The following is a 22,629-nucleotide window of genomic DNA, read 5'->3' as shown; positions in this document are numbered from 1 at the left end:
TTATACCATTTAGTCAAGGGGACACTGTAGGCATCCAGACCACTTCTGCCCATTGGAGTGGTCTGGGTGCCAACTCCCACTACTCTTAACCCTGCAAGTGTAATTATTGCAGTTTTTTATAAACTGCAATAATTGCATTGCAGGGTTAACTCCTCCTCTACTGTCTACTAGACATCCAGTAGAGGGCACTTCCGTGTCCATAGCACAGGAAACTTGTGCTAGAGCGTCGCTGGACGTCCTCATGCTGTGTGACGACCTCCAGCGTCGCTCAATTCCCCATAGGAAAGCATTGAAAAGCATGCGCATTAGGTCTCCTCAGCCGGCGGGCGGGATCAGTCTCGCCCACCGGTTGATGTAATGCAGAGAAGGAGCGACGGTGGAGGAAGAAGCGGCGACGTGGGACATGTCGCTGCCTCTGGTAAGTGACTGAAGGGGTTTTTCACCCCTTTAGCAACCGGGGATTGGGAGGTGAGAGGGGACCTGCAGTGCCAGGAAAACGGATTGTTTCCTGGCACTGGAGTTTCCCTTTAACCCCTTAAGGACACATGACATGTGTGACACGTCATAATTCCCTTTTATTCCAGAAGTTTGGTCCTTAAGGGGTTAAAGGAACACTATTGTGCTAGAGCACCTGTTTAGATCCCCAGACGCTCTCAGAATGGAATGAAAAGGCCTTACACTTTTTTTTTTTTTAAATGCTGTTCTAGTCTCACTGTGGCTAGCCCCACCTCCATGGCTGAGGTCCTCATTCTTGTCCATTTCAACCAATGCAGTGTTTTCCCTTAGAAAAAGCATTAGGAGACGATTGGCCATATGTGACAGACCGCTGTGCTGCACCAATCAGCATCTCCTCATAGGGATGTATTGAATCTATGGGAAGCATTCAGCATATCTGTGCAGTGTGTGGAGATGCTGCACATTGTGCAACAATGAAATAGGAAGCACCTGTAGTGCTCGTCTTGAGTGACTGCCACTAGAGGTGTTTCTAGGAAGTAATGCCAACACTGCCTTTTTTTCAGAAAAGGCTGCATTTACAGTGAAAGGCCTGCAGGGACAGGCTATAGCCACACTAGAACATTATATTAAGCTCTGGTGTTTCTTATGACTATAGTGTCCCTTTAAAGTTTAAAATTTAACCAATATTTTTTTGCAAATATGTGAGTAGAAGCGCTACAGATAGGTGATGTATGAAGCTAGTGATTTAAACGGGTAAGGCAGTGCTGGTAAACAACTTGAACAATGATAACAATGTTAGTGTGTAAATGTGTTTATATAATATATTGTGATGATGGACTACAGGTGTAATTAAGATTTTTCTTTTTGATGGTACAAACTTTTCATTGTTTTGCTTCCAATATTGTTACTTTGAATTACTAGTTAAATATCTGTAGATATATTGAGTTCTGGTTAATGAAGAACTTTTTTTGGTCAATTTGTGCTTTTGTCTTTGGAGACTGTGTCTGGACCTCTGTTTAAACAACACTTTGCGTTTTTTTGTTTTTGTTTCTTCCTTCTCTCAAAGGCCAACAGTTAAATGGGCATTCTGCTTCCCCATTCCCCAAATAAAATAAAAAAAATCACTGTTTATTAGATATACCCTAAAAATGCATATTTTTTAAATTCATTTGGGAGTAAACCACAAAACCGCTTGCAAAAGCTGCATTTCTCGTCTGAAGCATTTGCAAGGCGCCCCCTTTTTTCCCAACCTATCCCCAAGCTATCTTTGCAAGGAGGTCTTTGCAAGCACGGTGCTCTAGGCGTTTGCCTGCCTCTTAAGTTTAGCTCCACTGAGTTTAAGAAACAGTAAGTTACAGGATCAGTTGCCTGACAGTCAGTGGGTGTAACTAGGTTAATTTGTAAAAGTGTAAATAAGTGGAGCAGTGAAATGACAGAATTTGTAAAAGTGCTGATTTCTATTGAAATCTGCACTTGTTGTGAAATAAAGAGGACACCAAAGCTGAAGGATCTGGACATCTGGAGTGTCCCTTTTTAACAAACGTCTATTTAAAGTAAAGCTAGGTGTCTGTGTGTCTGTGTGTCTGTGTGTCTGTGTATCTCCAGAGCTGGACACCACAGCAAAAAAAAACAGGGAGACAGATGGGGTTATTGCCTAAACTCACACACTGAGTCTGTTTAAATATCCGTTACATAACCACCATGGAATGTAGTGTCCGCTATATCATTTGTTAGCTAACTCACAGCCAATGTATAGCTCTACTGAGTTTAACAACCAGGTTATAGGACCAGTTGTCTGATTAGATTGTAAGCTCATTCGACCAGGGTCATCACCAAGCTGTTGTTCATGTACCATTTTATAATTGTCCCATTTATTGTTAAATTTCCCCCTTTATAATATTGTGAATTGATGCGGATAAAGTTGACACTATGTAAATGGCAATAATAATAATTTGTAATAGTGACTAGTTCTTGTGGAATTTGCACTTTTTCTATAATGAAAAGAAAAGGACAAACTCTTCACACATAAAGCAGTTTGTTTTAGGGATCCAGAGTGTCCATTTAACAGTAGGTGTTTGTGCCAGCCCACTGCATCTTCCAGTGTCACTGCTGAAACTTGTAAATCAAATCCTAATCAAATAAACTTAAAATATATATAGTGTAAAAAGAGGAATGGTTAGAAACCAGCGTTTATTAGTTTCAAATTCAATAGACCAATATATGATCAATTTCAATTAGATGCTATACATTCAAGTGTTTCCTTACAATAACACCATGACAAAAAATGCAAAACAAAAGAGAGAATGTAGCGCTTTTACAAATACAGATGGAATAAATAAATCAACTGTTTAGGTTCAGATAGAAGTTATCCCCTTTTTTTTTAATATCGAAATATACGTAGGTATCTATAAAAAATAATAATCGAACATAGTATAGATCATACAAAATAAAATGTTGAATTCCAATTTTAATAAATTTGCACTCACAAACAAAGAGCTATGGACCCAGCTCTGGTTTGGATCACTTCTGGTTCTGTTTTAGGCGACCCACCCCTATTAGCGATATAACTCTCGTTCTGTGTAGAAAGTAGAAATATACACAATTGCGCAGTATTGTGGGTACTTACAAATCTAGAGTCATAAAGTAATGACTCAATTTTTTAGCAATATGCAGATTAAGGACTGCACTCCCTTCTTTAAAAGTTGAAAGGCTGGGAATCAGGATACGATGAATAGATTTAAAAAGATTTATTGACACAAATTAAAAATAACAAATAAAAGTGCAACAATGTGCTAAATCCGGATTAAATTTTGTATGATCTATACTAGGTTTGATTATTATTTTTTATAGATACCTACGTATATTTCGATATTAAAAAAGGGGCGAACTTCTATCTGAACCTAAACAGGTGATTCATTTATTCCATCTGTATTTGTAAAAGCGCTACATTCTTTCTTTTGTTTTAACATTTTATATATATATACATTTGCGTGACAACCCTGGCGTCTGTCACTGAAGGAGCAACAGTTCAGGCAAGCTATCGTCCGTTTGCTTCTTTTTACAGAACCTGCACCAGTAACTGCTCCACCAAATGCTAGGACTTTAGTAGCTTATGCACTGGCAATATAGTACTGTATATACTGCACTGGTTTCTGGCTACTATAGGATATTCTTTCTATTTCGTCCTCTGGCCATACTCTTATTACCAATTACTCTGTAGAGAACAGTGAATGGCAAATCCTGTGAGACTTCAAGGAGAAGACAAAACAAGCTTCTTCTTGGCAACTCAAAAGAACTCTGACCGTTTATTGTAGAAAAATAGCCAGCATACATAGACCACAGCATGCAGCAAAAATAACATGGCAAAAACATTTTCACCTATGGATAACATGTAGACTTACTTTAATATAAGTCCCCACCATACAGAGATGCCTATGTTCATGGCAGAACGTCACAAAATGGCGCTGTGAGCTTGTGCAAAACAAGACAGGGATAAGTCCATCCATCACAATTTGAGATAAAAATTGTAAAACCATGTAAAGATACATCTTCTTTAAGTAGAATGCTTTTAACACACTGTGAAAGAAGGCAAAGTTTGTGAAAAAGTACAGAAGTTTTCTGTAGATTTTCAATTATTGAACTTTGAAAAAGTCAATATCCTACAGTGTGACAAAGTTAACATTTCAGCAGAGATGGAGAAGCATCTGATAGCCATCAGGTTTAAAGTGATCCTATTGTACTCAATTGTTATTATTAGCATTTACATAGCGCCAACATATTCTGTAGCGCTTTAGAATTCTACAATGAGGAAATTTGACAAGACGTGATTTGCATACAGAATACAACAGAGACCCAGAGGTGAAGAAGGCTCTACTCAAATGAGATTCCAGTCTATGAATTGATTATTTCATTGATGTTTTAGAGCCTGTATACTTGAACCACTTTAGGACCACGTGGAGCTCTTTGTTGTTGAGCAGGGCTTAAATGCCCTTTGATGCCATAAACATTCATACAGTAAAGGTACCAGCAGAGGTTAAATCCCTGCTGATATCAAGGATCCCTAGGTATCTTTCGATGCTCTGTCAGATGGGGCCTCAGTTAGTGATGAATGTTTAAAAGGCTAATGGAGTCCATGACTTGACACAGAGCTGTTTTGGTAGCTTTAGGAGGACCTACACAGTATTAAACATGTGGTTTTAATGTTGTGGCTGATAATCGTTTGTTTTGTGAGTGTATATACAACTTTTCGTTAATGGTTATTTGCAAATACAATGAAAGGAATATTTTGTTTTTCATTTTAAACCTAGTATGTTTACATTCCATTTTACAGGGATCAGGAAACCTGATCAGCATTTTTTTATTTAATTAAATACATTTTTCAATTTTATTCCCCCCCTCCACCCCATAGAACCTGTAACCCAAGAACGGAGGCCTCTAAAACTTGCTTTTACTTCAAGGTGTGGCAGTGAAAAAAGCTTGTCAAATCACAGCAAACCAAAGGTCACAGGTATGCAGATTTCAAGGGTTAATATAACAATATATCACAATATGTTTCCTTTTCTTTCTAATGCCCTATTTGGCACGGTTATGTCCATCACCATTTTTTATGGGAAAAAAAAACACTTCTTATTATAAAACATTGAATCCAATGCCAGACAAGGTTCTCCCTGCTCGTTTCTCCTCCCCTTCTGTCATCACGATGCGTCACTCTGAGGTCCAATCAAATGCTTCTCATAGTCACGTGTGCCGGGATTGTAAATATCCCACAGGACAAAAGTGCAGATTACTCCGTATGTGCAGCGTTTCTAGCTGAAATGCTGCACGTGCAGATTCCTTGCTCCGTGACCACTTTCAAATGCAGAAGTGCTCATGGAGGTTGGTGTAACACTGCAAAAAGATCTATCATTATGTCATGTAAATGTGTTTAAAGTGGGATAATGATGTTCTCATGGAGTTATTCACTAAATTAGGAATTGCCGCTCTTATGCTAAAATAGCTGAATTGAACAAACTTGGAGAATTTTTATATTTTTCCCATTGTGCCCTAAAATTTCTAATTTAATTTGAATTCCCATAAACTCACACTGTATTATATAACCCTGTCATAATAATGTCTGTTCCATTTTGAATTCACATCTATGGACGGAGTATCAAATAATGAATTATTTTGATGGATATAAACCAGAATTGACACCGCAAATGATCTCGTAGAAATGCGTTCAAACTATTTTTAAACATCTTTGTACCAATTAATATATTTTATTTTCCCTAAGCAAACCTCTACTAGCAAACTCAACTCAGTACAAGGGTTAGATGTTTTCTTTTTTTTTTTTTTCTCTTCTTCCTTTCTATCAACAGCAATATATTCTCTGTATTGCTAGTCTCTTGCTAAAACTTACCAACACTCTTCCAACAGTCTGATCCTCGTCTAGTGACAGCATTCCCCTGTGAGGCAGAGAGATGTCGAGGAAGACTTGGGCACCATAAATGGGGAGACTGTGCTTCCATTTACTGTCACCAGCAATGCTGACAATACATGGCAACTATGCACAGAATTAACATTCACTAGCCCGGAACTCTTGTTCCTGACTGGCAGATAACACTGTGATGATACTGCCAGAGGTTACACCTCCAGCAACAAGGAGCAATTTCTTTGCATGTGCAAGGTTTAATAGTGAAATGCTGTACATACAGACTCCAAGCACCATGCCCACTTACAGTCACTGAGCGCTTGGAAGAACCCTTTAAACCATCGCTGAATGAAAAATGAGCTGTAAAAAAATTTGCTCATCTGGTGTACAAAATTAAAAATCACATTTATTTTAGGATAGCGTTCTGAACATTCTGAGCATTCTTGGAGTATAATAGCTGTATTTGAATTCACTTGCATTTTAACCAACCAAGAATGTTCTTCATGCTTGATACTATCCCTTTTAGTGCACTCAATTCAGACTTTTCTTGTAAGCATCAACTGAATATCCCTTGCAATCTTTAAAGCAGTTAATGTTGCATATTTCTATTGGATACCTATGCTTAAAGTGGCCCTGTCAACTTCTGGTGTCTTTGCATATTTTGCACCACCAGAGTCTTCTGCAGGCGCTTCATCTGTCAGGAGCCCATGTCAGGTCTGGATTCTTGCGCATGTGCGAGAGTACAGCACTAATGTCTATGGAGGATCACATGAGAACATGGAAATCTCCATACACCATGCCTTTTCCCCTTACAGCCATCACTAGTATAGGAATATGTGTAGGACAAAGTAGTAGTTTTTTAATTTTTGAAACTTATTTTGTTAGTCTTAAAAGGAAGAATATTTATTGTTGTATCATTTTTTTTTTTTTTCTGTAGCAGGATCTACCTCTGATTCAGGAAGCAGGAACCGTTCAGAATTTTTTTATACTTTAAATGGCAGCTCGGGTGAAACACCACACCAGCAGAAAACAAAGAACACTTGGTACATTGAAGAAGGTACAAAATCTATTCAGAGTGCAGACTGAAATTCTAAACTTGGGTTGGATTGGGGGGGGGTGGGTTAATCTATATTTTATGACATTTTTTAGTATAAAACCCTTGCCCACAGTGCTCTCAGCCTACATGTGTGTAAACTCCAGATTATCAAGTGTGCTGGAGAGGGAGTGATCTATGGGTGCCTGAGACGGCCCTGGGTTTTGTCAAGCTGCTTTCAGTTGAATTGAAAATGAAAAAAAAAAAAAAAAACCTACAGACTTTTGGCATTGTATATGCTAGATTGAGCTGTAGTAGCTATGTTACTTATAGGGCCTCATTAAATTTCGTACTGCTAGTCCTGGACTGATAAGGATGAATTGTACATATTGCAATTGTCTTTTTTTTTCTGTTGTGAATCATCTGGAAACAATAGCAAGAGTATGTATAGTAAATACGCAACACTAAAATTATAAACGCAACACTTTTGTTTTTGCCCCCATTTTTCATGAGCTGAACTCAAAGATCTAAGACTTTTTCTATGTACACAAAAAGCCTATTTCTCTCAAATATTGTTCACAAATTACCAGATTTTACTATTAACATGACGTAAAGTCATGATTTTATTAATGACACGGAGGCGAGTATTATGCATTCTCTTTCTTTATTATACTCCCAGCAGCAAGAAAAGGGAAGTATGAGAGAATCATAGAAAAAAGAAAACAATAACAATAGCCTGGTAACAGTAGCACCAATCAGCATACAGTATAATCCATATAGGTGTAGTGTTCCTTGACTCCTCCTCTTTCTGCGTAGATCCTGAAGACCATTAGTGCAAAATTCAAGTATTCCAACCATAAATACGAATCCACGAACCAAAAACCATAACTGGAACTTCAGTCTAGAACTTTTTCAACCGTGAACTCTCCAGTTGTATTCAAGCTAAAAGAGAGGAGAAATATGGTAATATCGAAATCTCGTGACTGTTATTCCGCAATCAACAACTCGTCAACCATGTTAATCAAACGATGTAACTATATCAATTTTTCAGCCATATTGCTAGATCGAAATATGTATCACATAAGTCATATTCATAGACTACTCACTCACCTGTGTCATGAATGATCTTTTACCTACCGTATTAAGGCATCCTAAATGCTCCATGTTCTGGGTTGTAACTTACTCACCACTCTGGGTAGGGCGGGTGGGAATAATACTCGCCTCCGTGTCATTAATAAAATCATGACTTTACGTCATGTTAATAGTATAATCTGGTAATTTTATTAAAGACACGGAGGCTCCTATTATGCTATTTTAAAGCTGAGCAATCACTGTATTGGAAATGTGTTGCACTGGGCGTAAATAGAAATTACGAAATGTAGACTCATTCGACCAGTCGGCTGCCCGTAGTATATCTTCCAATTTACAACCTAACATGGACGCTTTAGAGGCCATAGCTCCGCGAACGGAATGTGAAGAAAAAAATCGAGGTGTCTATGCCTGCCATTGACAGCAACCACTTGATCCAACGAGCTAAAGTAGCAGTAGATACTGGTAGGTGAGGTCTTTTCAATGAGATGAACAGTGGATGGATTTGTCCTGGACGGAGTGAAGCCGTGCGATGCTCATATTCCTTCAGACATAACACCGGGCACAAATTTGGGTTGTCCGGCAATGATGGGTAGAAAACTTCCTAAGTCGAGGATTTCGTTCTACGTGAAATATTAAAGGATACTCCGTTTGGGGTAAAAACACGTGCATGCCAGTCTAGCGCCCTGACATCAGCGACTCGTTTACATGAAAGTAAACAAAACAGCATCAACAGTTTGGGCGACAATTGCTTCAGTGAAAGTTCCTGGTTCATTGGCCACGATTCGATCAATCGCAACATCACATTGACATCACAAAAGGAAGAATATCGAGTTTGAGGAGGTCAAGTAAGACGGATGCCTTTGAGTAAACGACAGATAAGGGCATGTTTACCTATTGGGGTGCCATCCAACCCCATATGTCTTGCCGATACAGCTGATCTGTACAGATTTATAGTACGAAAGGCTTTCCCTTCCTCAAAGAGTAGAGTCAGAAATTGTAGGATTGCTTTTGTAGAAGCTGATATGGGATCCATTGACTGTCCCATGCACCAATCAGACCATTTTCTCCAAGCCGATCCGTAGGCACGTCTGGTACCTGGTGCCCACGACTCTGCCAAGAGACTGAGTGTCGTCTGCGAAACCTCCTCGAAATTCCATGATCTCCTGAAATGAGCCATGCCATCAGTTGCAGTAGGCCTTGGTTAGCCAGTTCGTGACTCATTCCCTCTGGGTTGGTTAAGAAGGTAGGGAATGTCCGGCAACAGCTGTGGGAAATCTATCGACATTTCTAATAATTGAGGAAACCAAGGTTGTGACCTCCATAACGGGGTTATCAGTGCTAGCGTCCCCTTGGAATATCGAAGGACCGCCAGGGTCCGAGAAATGAGGTTGAACGGGGGGAACGCGTAGTTCTTGTCCTTGGTCCAGTCCTGCAGGAATGCATCTGTTGCCAGAGCATCTGGATCCGGTCTCCAACTGAAGAACCGAGGAAGCTGGGTGTTCAGTCGAGACGCGAAGAGGTCTATACTGAAAGGTCCCCAGAGCCGCGAGAGGCGCTGGAAAATCATTGGATGGAGATGCCAGTCCCCTGCGTCCCGAAGGTATTGGGAGTTCCAGTCCGCCATTGTATTGTCCTGCCCCGGAATGTATTCTGCTATTACCGAAATGCTGTGTTTCAGGCAATAGTGCCCAAAATCTTGGGCCATCAAAGCGAGAACCTTCGATTTTGTACCCCCTAGATGGTTGATATAACGTACCGCTGAGACGTTGTCCATCTTGATTAAGATTGAGCATGAAATGCCTGTGGGGGTCATACTGCGAATGGCAAAAGACGCTGCTAGTAGCTCTGGTCGTTCGACCATCTGCCACCGGTGGAAACTGACCCGCAATGCGCGCCCCAGCCGTGTAAGCTGGCGTCCGACTCTATGACCAGGTCCGGCGTCGATCCAAATATCGCCCGTCCGTTCCATGCCTCCATGTGTGCTAGCCACCAGTCTAGTTCCTCCCTGGAGTCTTCGTCCAGTGTGACGCAGGTTTCGTATGAGTGACCAGAGCGTAGATATGAGGCTTTGAGTCTTTGTAGGGCACGGTAGTGTAGCGGTCCTGGAAAGATCGCCTGTATGGACGATGCCAAGAGCCCTATGATCCTCGCAAGTTGTCGGAGGGAAATAGTCGTACGGTGCATAAGCCGTCTGATCTCCTTCTTGATCTAAATCATTTTGTCTTTGGGTAGACACAACCTCTGTTGAACAGAGTCGACTTGGAAACCCAGAAATTCCATCTGCCTGGAGGGTTGTAGAATTGATTTTTCCCAATTCACCAAGAATCCTAAGTTTTGGATAAGGTGGATCGTCCAGGATAGGTGAATGCGAAGTTGGGATTGAGATTGGGACAGAAGAAGGATGTCGTCTAGATAAATTATTAATCTGACCCCTCGTGTGCACAGGAAGGCAATCACTGGTTTTAGCACTTTTGTGAAGCACCATGGAGCGGAGGATAGGCCAAACGGCAGACATACAAACCTCCACTTCGTTCCCTGCCACTGAAACTGTAGTAGGTTTCGGTGCGCTTCTGCGATCGGGATTGTCAGATAAGCGTCCCGTAAATCTATTTTGACCATCCAATCTGATGGTATGAGGAGGTCCCGAAGGCGATGAATACCCTCCATTTTGAAATGGTGGTATTGGACAAACGCATTTAGAGGCCGGAGATTTATTACTGGACGTACCCCGCCTCCTTTCTTGGGGACCAGAAACAAGTTGCTCACGAAACCTTCTGTGTCCCATGGGATTTGTTGAATAGCGTTCTTGGACGCTAATTCTGCGATCTCTGTAGAGATCATCATCTGGTGTTGGCTGGCCATATTTAGTTCTCGAGGGAACTGTGTCTGAACCGGGTGGGAGGTTAACTCCAACAGGTACCCTTGTATCGTATTTAAGACCCAAACATCTGCGGTTAAAATCTTCCAAGCATGCTGAAACAATGCCAGTCTGCCCCCCACTTTTACATGGGAAAAATGGAGATATTCGGTACTCACCATAAGGTCGTCTGCTTGAAACAGACCCCTGTGGTCCACGGGAACTCCAGGGCCGTCCCCGAGATGGGAAGAAAGGGGTATAGTGTCTCTCTGGGACTGGTCTCTGGTTATTAAAGGAGCCTCTGCCGGCTCTGGTTGAGCCTCGAAATCCACGGCCGGGTAGACGGCTCCTTCCTCTGCCGGCCCCTCCAAAAACCCGTGGTGCAAATACTCTCTTAAGAGATGTCTGAGCCTTATCAATCGCCGTGAACGTCTTAACGTACAGCCCCAGATCCTTAATAAAGGATTCGCCAAATAATAAGCCTTTAGCCGCTGGGCCCGGCTCGTTGGTCGCCATGCTGGTCAGTTTGGGCTCCATAGCCGCATTGGCGTTACCCACCATGCAGACTAATCTCTGCAACCAGCCTATCGCTACTTCAAAATCAAATTTGCTTTCGCCCGATTGGGCGGACTCCACTAGCTCGTATAGTTTAGTTATGGGTCCCAAAGTATCAAGGAATTTGTCTTGACAATTTCTGAGGGAAAAATCTAATCCCTTCCTTGGTTTCCAACCAGACTTGTTCAAGAATTGGACCAACTGAGGGTCCACGTTCGGTGTGTTTTCCACCGAGTCTGGGAGGATGGGACGTGGGCATTCTGCCCGTAACTTATTGCGCCCCTCCTTAGATAAAGGCTTTCGCACTCGAAGTGCGAGATACTTAGCAATGTGAGCAGGCGGCTCCCATGCTGCCGAGCGAGGGTGACGGAGATCATCTGGGTCAAATAACGGGTTACCCAGTGGGTCCCGCAAATGGTCGCCCTCGCCAGAGTCAGGAGGCGCAGTGCCCTGAGCCGTACTCTTTTGGGTAGCAACGCCTGTTTGGATGTCAGACCCGGAATCTGAAAATTCCGCGCTGTAGTGATCCATATAGGCGTCCTCATACTCCTCCTCCACACTCCGGTCCGAATCTGACGAATCCCCATGGGCACGTGCCCGTTTCCAAGTTCTGGCCGATTTTGCCCGGCCAGGGGCTCTAGTGCGCGGTGGTATCGCGCCATCTTTGACAGCCTGAGGCGTGTCATTCAATGCAGGCTGAGCCTGCAGTTCTGGAGGGGAGGTCACATGTCTGCTCTTTGCCAACGCCTTACGTCCTGGTTGTGCCACGTTAGTGGGTATCGGGTTGCGTGTGTTCTGCATTCCACTAGTCTGTGTCTGTATCAGTGCCTCTGTTATAGACTGAGTGATAGAGGACGACATGACCCCCATCGCAGAGGTTAACGCTCTGTTAATGGATTGTGCCATGGTAGCGTCCCGGAGGGATTGAAACTCCTCAGATGCCATGAGGCTGGCGTCACTTAAACCTCCCTTGTTAGAGGGGGAAATGCCTGATGTGGGGCACATAGACCCTGAAGGTCTGTCACTCTGATCCTGCATAGCAGATAAATCTTTACAGGGAATATATATACCCTAGCTCAAATAGTGGAAAATATTGGGCCCAGTAAAATCCCCTATACACTTGGTACCTAGCCAATATAAATAGCAGAGTGTAGTAACCTGTAAAGGAAACTAGCTTGAGGAAAGTCAGGACAAAAGAAGGGTGTCAGGATAGATTAATCCTCCACACCACACTTACAGTTTGGTAGAGATAGGACAGACAATAACCTGTAATAAAATCCCAGTCTGGGTCTTAGGAGAGTGCTTGGCGGGTAGGAGAAGCTGGTAGGAGCTTAAACTCAGCAGATTCCCGCCGAAATCGCGTTAAAATGGCCGCCGCGAGTGTAAGTTACACTCCTGGCGACATAAAACCAAAAAGATGGCCGCCGCGCTACCAACTGTGCATGCGCGACCGGACCGCAAGGGGAAAATACATTTCAGAGACCGCGCATGCGCGGCCGCCCGCAAAACCGCGGAAAGACCACGGGCATAAACCGGAGGTGCAAGAAGGTAGATTAACAGCCCCAGTCACCTAACAGGGAAACAATAGGTGAGGGCAGGGAGGAATCACTCCCTGAAGCAGGCAAGAAGCACTCTCCTGACACCAGAAGGGGATACCACAGAAGCAAACAATAATTATATAACAATATTAAGTATTACACACAATCTATTGAATATCCAATTAATGTGTAGGAATTAAATACAAATAAATGTATAAAAATTCAGGAGTAGCAAGATGAGGTACTTAACTTGTCTGAGGGAGCAGCAAGAAAGAGGAGGAGTCAAGGAACACTACACCTATATGGATTATACTGTATGCTGATTGGTGCTACTGTTACCAGGCTATTGTTATGGTTTTCTTTTTTCTATGATTCTCTCATACTTCCCTTTTCTTGCTGCTGGGAGTATAATAAAGAAAGAGAATGCATAATAGGAGCCTCCGTGTCTTTAATAAAATTTGTCTAAATCTGTGTTAGTGGGCACTTCTCCTTTGCCGAGATAATCCATCCACCTCACAGGTGTGGCATACCAAGATGCTAATTAGACAGCATGATTATTGCAAAGGTGTGCCTTAGGCTGGCCACAATAAAAGGACACTCTAAAATGTGCAATATATGTGAAATATATATATATATATATATATATAATTAAAAAAAGACAATAGAGTAGTACAGCTTATAACCACTTATAAAATTAATCTCTATATGGTCCCACTCACATTGTGCTGAGCCACTTAGATAGCTGGCTCAGACTTAAATGCCCTCTAGAAAAGGAAGGATGAGGTAGATATTCCTTAAGAGATGGTTAAAAACTCCAGAATACCAGATAGGTGCAGGGATAACAATTTATTTAAATTCAATAGTAATGAAACATTCAACGTGCATTTTACTGCCTGCAAAGTTGGTTTTTGAATCCTTTTCTCTTTTCTGTGTGCATATTATGATTATTCAGAAGGGAAAGTGAAAGTTTTATATGTAAATGTAGCATAAACTCTGTTTTCTATATTTAATATAAATGTAGTAAATCATAAGTGTTTTCTGTTCCAGGGTCTCGTGATCGATCACCCCGAGGAACTTCTGGCATTCAGGAAAGTAGCCGCTGTGATAGTATGTTGGACCTTTCTGTTACTTGACCGTTAAAGCCTGTATCAGGTTTTCTGGCAAAAATGTGACACTTAAAGGAACACTATAGTCACCAAAACAACTTTTGCTTATGAAAGCACTTTTAGTGTATAGACCATGCCCCTTGCAGTCTTGATGCTGAATTCACTGCCATTTAGGAGTTAAATCACTGTTTCTGCCCATGCAGCTCTAGTCACACCTCTCCTGGCTGTGACTGACACAACCTTCATGAAAACAAAATGGTTTTATTTTTAATCCAACTTTAAACGTTTTTTATCTCCTGCTCTGTAAATTGAACTTTAATTACATACAAGAGGCTTCTGCGAGGTCTAGCAAGCTATTCACAGAGCAGAAGATAAGAAATTATGAAATAAACAGATTTTGGAATAAGTAAGTGTTTAGGAAGGCTGTGCATGTTGCATGCAGTGTGGTGGGACTATGGAGCTGTGCATGTTGCATGCAGTGTGGTGGGACTATGGTAATTTAATTCTAAAATGTCAGAGAATTGAGCAGTGAGACTGCAGAGGCATGATGTACACACCAAAACTGCTGAATTAAGCTTAAGTTGTTTTGATTACTTAAGTGTCCCTTTAATCTATTAAGAAGTTCCTTTTTGTGATTTTCTTTATTACATGCCATATTTAGATAATCTAACCCAGGCTTCCCCAAATCCCGGCACTCCAGATGTTGCTGAACTACAACTCCCATGATTCTCAGTCTATCTTTTTAATTCATAGAATCATGGGAGTTGTAGTTCAGCAACATCTGGAGTGCCGGGATTTGGGGAAGCCTGGGTTAGATTATCTAAATATGGCATGTAATAAAGAAAATCAACATCTGGAGGGCCGGAGTTTGGGGAAGCCTGCTCTAACCTTCTATAACTTTGGAACTTTAAAGTTTGCACTTCAAGTGGTTCTCTACTTTTACCTTATGCTAGATGAAACTTAGATCAAGATTGTATTCCTATATCTTCTTTAGAGCACATAGCTCTGTTTTATCTGCTGTTTATGACATAGAAATAAAATAAAGAAAATTAGAAATACTTTTGCTGTGAATGACTGACATATCAGTTTTCTGATTTAGGTGTAGTAATCCACAGTACTGATAATCCAGCCACTGAGTACTATGGAATACTGCATCTAGCACTGTGAATGGGAGCGTATACAATGGTTGTGACAGACATAAGTTCAAGATTTAATGCAATATTAATTTATAACAGATTTCTGCCACCTTTCGGCTTTCCCTCCTCATGTTATTACTTCATGTTTGCGCTCTCCTCGTAAGGCTGTTTTGGAATTTGATAAGATGAGTAGGGAAACAAATACATATGGATATGTTTCATATTCCACTGTCAGAGCAGTAATTTGCTTTAAGTGTCTTGTTTTATTGCGTCACAGTAGGTGGTTTTAATTTGATTAATGATCGTATCAAAATTGTGCGTGTCTGTGTTTCTGCTTTACTCATAATCTAAATGTTCTGTATTATGAATGTTCACGCTTTAAACAAATTCATGCTTTTTCCCACCATGCAGTTATTTTACCTCCAGAAAGTAAATCTTCTACTGTAAACGTTAATTTCAAATTCCTATAGTGAAACTTAAGCACCAAAACGGATTTAAATTAAAGGGAAACTAGAGTGCTCGGAAAACAGTCCCTCTAGTAGCAGACTAGATGGGCCCAATGGTTCTTGTCTGCCGTCACATTCTATGTTTCTATGTCGAAATGAATTTTTGGTAGTTAACATTAACCCTATACATCTTCCATCCAACCTATAGCATCCCTACCCCTAACACTATGCTTACACTAACTCTAACCGTATACCTACCTTTAACACTACAGTAGCCATAATGTAAAAACAGCATATATCATAAACCCAGAATATTAAACCTTACCACAACAATAATCCTACACTAACCAAAAGTTATACCCTCTGATATCAGTAGAAGGCTATCCCAGCTAAAAGTCTGTGACTACCATCTGGTAGCTGTTTGAAGCATAACTGGGAAATCTACCTGTAATACCACAACCCAGAGCGCTGACTCTTTCAATCACTTAGTGCTGGCAAAGTCCAAAACCAATCTCAATTGGCAGAGGGGCATGCAGGTAGGCACTGTCAGGGTCACGCCGTGCTCACTACTTATTGTAGTGGTTTTAATGCATCTTACTGTAAATGGCTATGGTGAAATAAATCTTTAGATTCACTTCCTCTGTTTTTAGCTCAGCTCGTGCAAATGGTCTTTGTATGTTTTAGTTTAGCACTTACACCTTTTTAGTTTCTCATTATCTCTCAGGCAGCAGACTATGCATGTTTTAGGATCTTGGGGAACAAATTTTTCACACACAGCTTAGACCGTTTGACAAATAAAAAAACAAAACAAAAAATAAACTGCTTAGATGATTCCCTCCCCTGTAACAATAATTTTTATTGTATTTTTTTCAGTTGTTGAAGATTCTGCAAAATCACTGACAGAGACTTCCCCAGCAGCTTACGGACATTGCTCTCCACCTCTACAACCTCCTACAAGCAGTTGCTCCCCGAGTGAAAACAGATTCCACTCCCTACCGTTCAGCCTCTCTAAGATGTCCAGCACTAATGGCACTATGGGACACACACCCCTCTCCTTATCAGTGCAGTCAGTCATCGGAGAGCTAAACAATGTATCCCTCCAGGACAGCCCACCTGGACTTCCCCACATATCCAATCTGCATGGCCTCGAGGTGGGATCGCTTGCTGAAGTAAAAGAAAATCCTCCTTTTTATGGGGTGATCCGTTGGATTGGTCAGCCTGCAGGAGTCAACGAGATGTTGGCTGGACTAGAACTGGTAATTGATAACAAGATAAACCAGCTTCAGTCAGTTTCCTGTATTACTATGTTCAATTGGTAGTAACTGAGATGAGTGTTTTTAGATGGTTTTAAACCTCAACCAGTTCACTGCAAAAGAAACTGGAAAAAAATTAACAACCCGATATTCTATTATGTGTGTTCTGAAAAAAATAATAATTTAACAGTCCTTATATAGCACACTTATTCTCTATACGCCAAAAGAACATTGGTAATTATATAGACTGATATAAGATATAATTAGATACATTGATACAAAAGGAGAAGAGGACCCTACCCGTGGGCTTCAACCTCCTGCAAGGCATTCTAAACGAAAGCTTTTTTTTTTTTTGTCTAGAAGATAATACTTCTTTTTTTTTTTGTTGCTGTTTGCAAATGGATAACTGCATAACAAATATCGTAAAGTTCTCCTCTCCGAAATTGCCATTAAAGAAATGCACTTATATAAACGCAACATGTTTTTGAAAAGTAATCCTTTACTGAATTTCCAAACCAGTACTAGTACAAATAAATGTATTTTTCAGTAGTTAAAGTCTGAAATACACAAGGGACACTATAGGCACCAAAACCACTTTAGCTTAATGGAGCGATTTTGGTATATAGATAGTGTCTCTGCAGTCTCACTGGTAAATGATATCCTATTTAGGAATTAAATCACTTTGTTTATGCAGCCCTAGCTACACCTCACTGCATGCATGTGATTTGCACAGCCTTCCTATTCACTGCCTGTAAAGAGAGATCTAATGTGTAAACTTCCCTTATTGCACATTCTGATTAATTGAGAAGTTCTCTCCTGCTATGTTAATAGCCCTTTAGACCCAACAGGAGCCTCTTGTGTGTGATTCAAGTTTAATTAACAGAGCAGGAGATAAAAGCTTTTAAAGTATATAACATCTGATTAAAAATGAAAACAGTTTTTCATGTAGGCTGTGTGTCACAGCCATTGGAGGTATGGCTATGGCTGCATAAACAGAAACCAAAGTGATTTAACTCCTAAATGTCGGAGAATTCAGCAGTGAGACTACAGGGACATGACCTATACACCCAAACTGCTTCATTAAGCTAAAGTTGTCTTGATGCCTATATTGTCCCTTTAATGACCGTGCAGTGTTGTTAACAGATTGATAATGTTTCCTTACTTCTGGACAAATTGTGAGACATTTTCCAAAGAGTTTCCAATTCAAATTTCATGGCCAATTTCACTGCCAGTACTGCCACCGAAATCAAAACATGACTAAATTGTGATTTGCTTGTTCAACTCTATTATAGGAAAGCACTTCCCCAGGAAGCACCTCTAGTAGCCATTTAAGGAGTGGCCAGTGGAGGTTTTCTTTGAAAAAAAATGTGTTTGCTGCAAAAAGCCAGAAGGGAATGATTATACTCACCAGAACAAATACACTAAGCTGTAGTTGTTCTGGTGAATAGTGTGTCCCTTTAACAAATAGAACGGAGCTTACTCCATGAAGTCTTGTTGGTTCTCACAGCCATTGGTGGTAGTAGTAGCAGTGAGAATCAGGCACGGTCTTGCTCATAGCCAGACAATTGCCATGGAGGCTGCTGCGGGAGAGCAAGAGGACAGTACTGATGTTGGCTTTTGGTAGATGAAGATCCAGAAGCTAAAGAAAGAATTTGGATACAAGTTTCAATTAGGTTTAACCTGTCTCTCATGCATGCACAGGCAATCACTACCCAAGTGGGTGTAAAATATGGAAATACTCCTCTAACAGTGACAGCTGCTTTAACACTGCTTATTTGTCCTTTAATTGGTATAATTTTAAAAAGCATGACAATCACTCCTTTTACAGTCACATTTTAAATATTTTTACCTAATGTGAAATTTATTTTTGAATTCTCACTTTAATGAATACAACTGTACAATTTAAAATACAGGGAAGAAAACAATAACAATTGTGTGTGTGCGTATATATATATATATATATATATATATATATATATAATGTTTTAAATATTGTTATTGGCCTTTATCTTTGCATTACTTTACTGTGTAAGTTCTAATGTTTTATTTTCCCACAGCTGCATTATTTTATTGTCATTGTATTATTTGGGACAAAGTACACTAAATTGTACTTTCTGTAAGTTTAAGAGAAAGACGCTATGTTACGTGAACACTGATGTAACGTAGTCTATTTTATTTATCATAGGGAGATTAAACCCTAAAAAGAATACCCCAAAATCCTATTAATGACACTGTTGGGGTAATATGTGTTTCTCAAAAAAATTTACCTAACCATACATACTTGCAGTTCTTGTAAACACCCAGTAAACTGAAAGAGTTAAACTTAAAGGGACACTATGGGCACCCAGACCACTTCATATCATTGAAGAGTTCTGGTTGCAGTGTTCCTGTCCTCTTAGCCACAAAATGTAAAACATTGAAGTTTTAAAGAAACTGCAATGTTTCCATTGAAGGGTTAAGTCTGCCTCTAGTGACTGTCTATCACGCTCTGCATGAAAGCGTCCAGCATCTTTAAAATCCTTATTGAAACGCATTGATTCAATGCTTTCTTATGGGGAAGGTCTAATGTGAATACGACGCAATCTCTACTCTAGAATCACTGGCTGAGGAAGCCGGACAATAGTTTTAGGGCGGAATGAGACTATAGCCTCAGCAATACAGTTTTGCATTCCTAACACTATTTTGTTTCTTTAAAACGTGAAACTTATTATTTTAACCTTTCAGACTTTTTTGTGTTTTGCTACTTGCAAAACTGTTATCTGCAAAACACTAGTTGGGAATACATGTTTGTCTTTCTAATGCTAGTGTTCCTTTAGTAATAGTCATTATAAATGCAGAACCATGCTTGTGCTGTGAATGATTTACAGAGGTAAAGGGCAGGCTAAGCGCAGTGCTCTTTTTTTTTTTTTTGGTTATGCTGCAATCCCACGATATTTTATACCTGTTTTGTTTTGTTTGAGGAACTAATTATTACTTTTAGTGTTTTCTTTCAAAAGGTAATGAAACTTATTAAATAAAATAAAAAGGTTTTGAGGTGAATTTGATGGGAATTGCAAAGCATCAAGTGTCTTTATCCACAAAGTTGTTGCACGTAGATCATTGAAATGTCATATTTTTAAATATTCTTTGTTTTTAAAGGGACACTATAGTCACCAGAACAACTAGAGCTTATTGAATTTGTTCTGGTGAGTAGAATCACTACCTTCAGGCTTTTTGCTGTAAACACAGTATTTTCAGAGAATATGCAGTGTTTACATTACAGCCTAGTGATAACCTCAGATGGCTGCTAGAGATCCTTCCTGGGTCATGGCTGCCTAAAATGCATCCAAACATTCAGTGTCTCCTCCCTCTGCATGCAGACACTGAACTTTCCTCATAGAGATGCATTGATTCAATTCATCTTTATGAGGAGATGCTGGTTGGCCATGGCTGTGTTTGAATTGCCTCCCCTGATCTGCCTCCTTGTCAGTCTCTGCCAATTCTATGGTGAAGCATTGTGATTGGCTCAGGCCACCACTTCTGATGATGTCAGAAGGCCACTGATGTCAGAAGGCCAAGGCCTTAAGGAAACAGGGACAAAGCAAGCAGCTCCAGACTTGAATACAAGTAAGATTTTACTATATTTAGGGAGGCAAGAGGGGGTCAGCGGGGCTAGATGGTGGTTTTAATACATGTTTGTCTTCCTGACCCTATAGTGTTCCTTTAATTTTTAATGTAATTCACTACCATGACTCTACTATAAATAGCCTTTGCCCACAGTTCTTACAATGCAGCTTTTGGGTTTCTGTTAATTGAAAATGCCTCCTAATTATGCAAAATGTTTGGAAAACATCAGCATCTCCTCAAAGAGATGCATTGAATTAATGCAAATCTGTGAGAAACGTTGAACTTCTTCTTGCAGCACTGAACCAGGAAGCATCTCTAGCGGCTGTCTGAGTGACCGCCACTAGAGGTTTTCCGAGGCAGTAATGTAAGGAAAAGGAGGTGTTTACATTAAAACGTCTGCTAGAGAAAAAGTTTTACTCCACTATTTTGCTGAAGCGACCTTAGTGGCTGTCATATTGACAGCCACTAGAGGCTGTTAAAACCTGCAAAGAAAACATTGTCATGCCAGCATAATAGCAATGTTTTATTGGGTTAAAACATGGCAAGTTTTCAGGGTTCCTATACTGTTTCTGTAAGCTATTGCCTGACATTTTTGGCTGTACGATCTTTATGGGAAATGTAGTCCAGAGTTTTTGACCTTTTGTTGTGATTGAGAACGGATTTAAGTACTCCACTTACTTATGTTACATTTCCAGTAGGATTTATATAGAAGATGTTTGAAAACAAATCTGTACTCTTTGTAAATTGTTGTCTGTGTCTATTTAGGAGGATGAGTGTGCAGGATGCACAGACGGCACTTTTAAAGGATCAAGACATTTCACATGTGCCCCAAAGAAAGCACTTTTTGTAAAGTTGAAGAGTTGCCGGCCAGACTCCAGATTTGCATCTCTTCAGCCTGTATCTAACCAGATTGAGCGATGCAACTCTCTAGGTAATTCTAGTTCTTGCTAAAGGTATTCTATGAAATCACCCTGTTTTCTTGTAGCTAACATATACAGGGTGCTAAAACTAAATATGTTCTTGCTTTAAGAAGAATACTTGTATTCAATGGCTTTTCTCAAATAGTTTATTCACTAAATAGTGAATTTGAAACTGAATTACAAAATATAGGCGCAAATAACGTATCTGGAAAAAAATCTGCTGTAGTCTTTGCTTGGCTCTTTAGCCGCAAGTTATGCAATTAAGTTTTCAAGTTAGCATGATTCACTGTTTAGTGAATGAACCCCAACATGATTTCAATTTCCCTATAATTAACTTTACCTTAATCTTTATAAAGTGCAGATTTCTACAGTAGATTGTATGTCAATGTTTTGGGATTTTACATATTACAAAAAATGTTTATGCTAAAGTGAATTATTTGTTGTGCAGCCTTCGGAGGATATTTGAGTGAAGTAGTAGAAGGGAATACCCCTCCAAGAAGTGAAAAAGAAGGACTTGAAGTCATGATAGGGAAGAAGAAGGGCATTCAGGGACACTACAACTCCTGCTATCTTGATTCAACATTATTCTGGTAATACGGGGGAAAAAACACTAATGCACTAGAGACCAACAAAAAATAAAATCGAATTTATGACTTTTTTTTTTTTAATTTTCTTTTTTTATCTTTCCGTACAGCCTATTTTCCTTCAGCTCTGTCCTGGACTCTGTCCTGTTAAGGCCGAAAGAGAAAACTGATGTAGAATATTACAGTGAAACGCAAGCACTACTAAGGACGGAGATTGTGAATCCTCTTAGAATGTAAGAAAAATAGAAATCTGTCATTCTAAAAGTGGAATATCTCTTATCACCATTGTAAATGCGGTTCCAGTGTTGCTGGGCTGATACGGGTGGTTTTAGTGGGCAGGATCATTCTGCATTGGCACAAAATTCTAAAAGCCTTTTGATGCCGATACTGTATTCTCTTATTGTTACATGGGTACTTACATATACACTCTCACAAATCAAATACATATGTTTTGGGTGCAGTTGAGTGAAATATTTTTTATTAAACACAGATTTGTAGTTAGATGCAAATTTCAGTATTTAGGGCAAAATAGTTGATATGGAAACATTCTTTAACTTGGTTATAGTCACATGTAGGCTATTTTAAGCTTAATTTCAATTCACTTCAATTCAATAAATAGTGAAACACGGAAACTAGA

General features: G+C 40.1%; 1 protein-coding gene across 3 annotated transcripts in view; it reads left to right on the top strand.

Moving 5' to 3' along the window:
- The window catches only part of CYLD (CYLD lysine 63 deubiquitinase), a 69,739-nt gene that overhangs the window by 33,204 nt on the left and 13,906 nt on the right, over positions 1-22,629 (top strand). Inside the window, exons 5-11 of one of the 3 annotated variants that reach the window (XM_063437989.1) lie at positions 4,865-4,963; positions 6,807-6,923; positions 13,989-14,048; positions 16,503-16,885; positions 21,254-21,419; positions 21,857-21,998; positions 22,103-22,225. In XM_063437989.1, coding sequence (XP_063294059.1) covers positions 4,865-4,963; positions 6,807-6,923; positions 13,989-14,048; positions 16,503-16,885; positions 21,254-21,419; positions 21,857-21,998; positions 22,103-22,225 — 1,090 coding nt within the window. Of the gene's footprint in view, positions 1-4,864; positions 4,964-6,803; positions 6,924-13,988; positions 14,049-16,502; positions 16,886-21,253; positions 21,420-21,856; positions 21,999-22,102; positions 22,226-22,629 lie in introns of all 3 variants that reach the window. The other 2 variants (XM_063437988.1, XM_063437990.1) reach the window with 2 other exon arrangements.

This window comes from Pelobates fuscus, chromosome 12 (assembly GCF_036172605.1).
Source record: "Pelobates fuscus isolate aPelFus1 chromosome 12, aPelFus1.pri, whole genome shotgun sequence".
NCBI classification, from domain to species: domain Eukaryota; kingdom Metazoa; phylum Chordata; class Amphibia; order Anura; family Pelobatidae; genus Pelobates; species Pelobates fuscus.
Note: the sequence above shows the minus strand (reverse complement) of the source record. Positions and strands in the feature narration are given on the sequence as shown.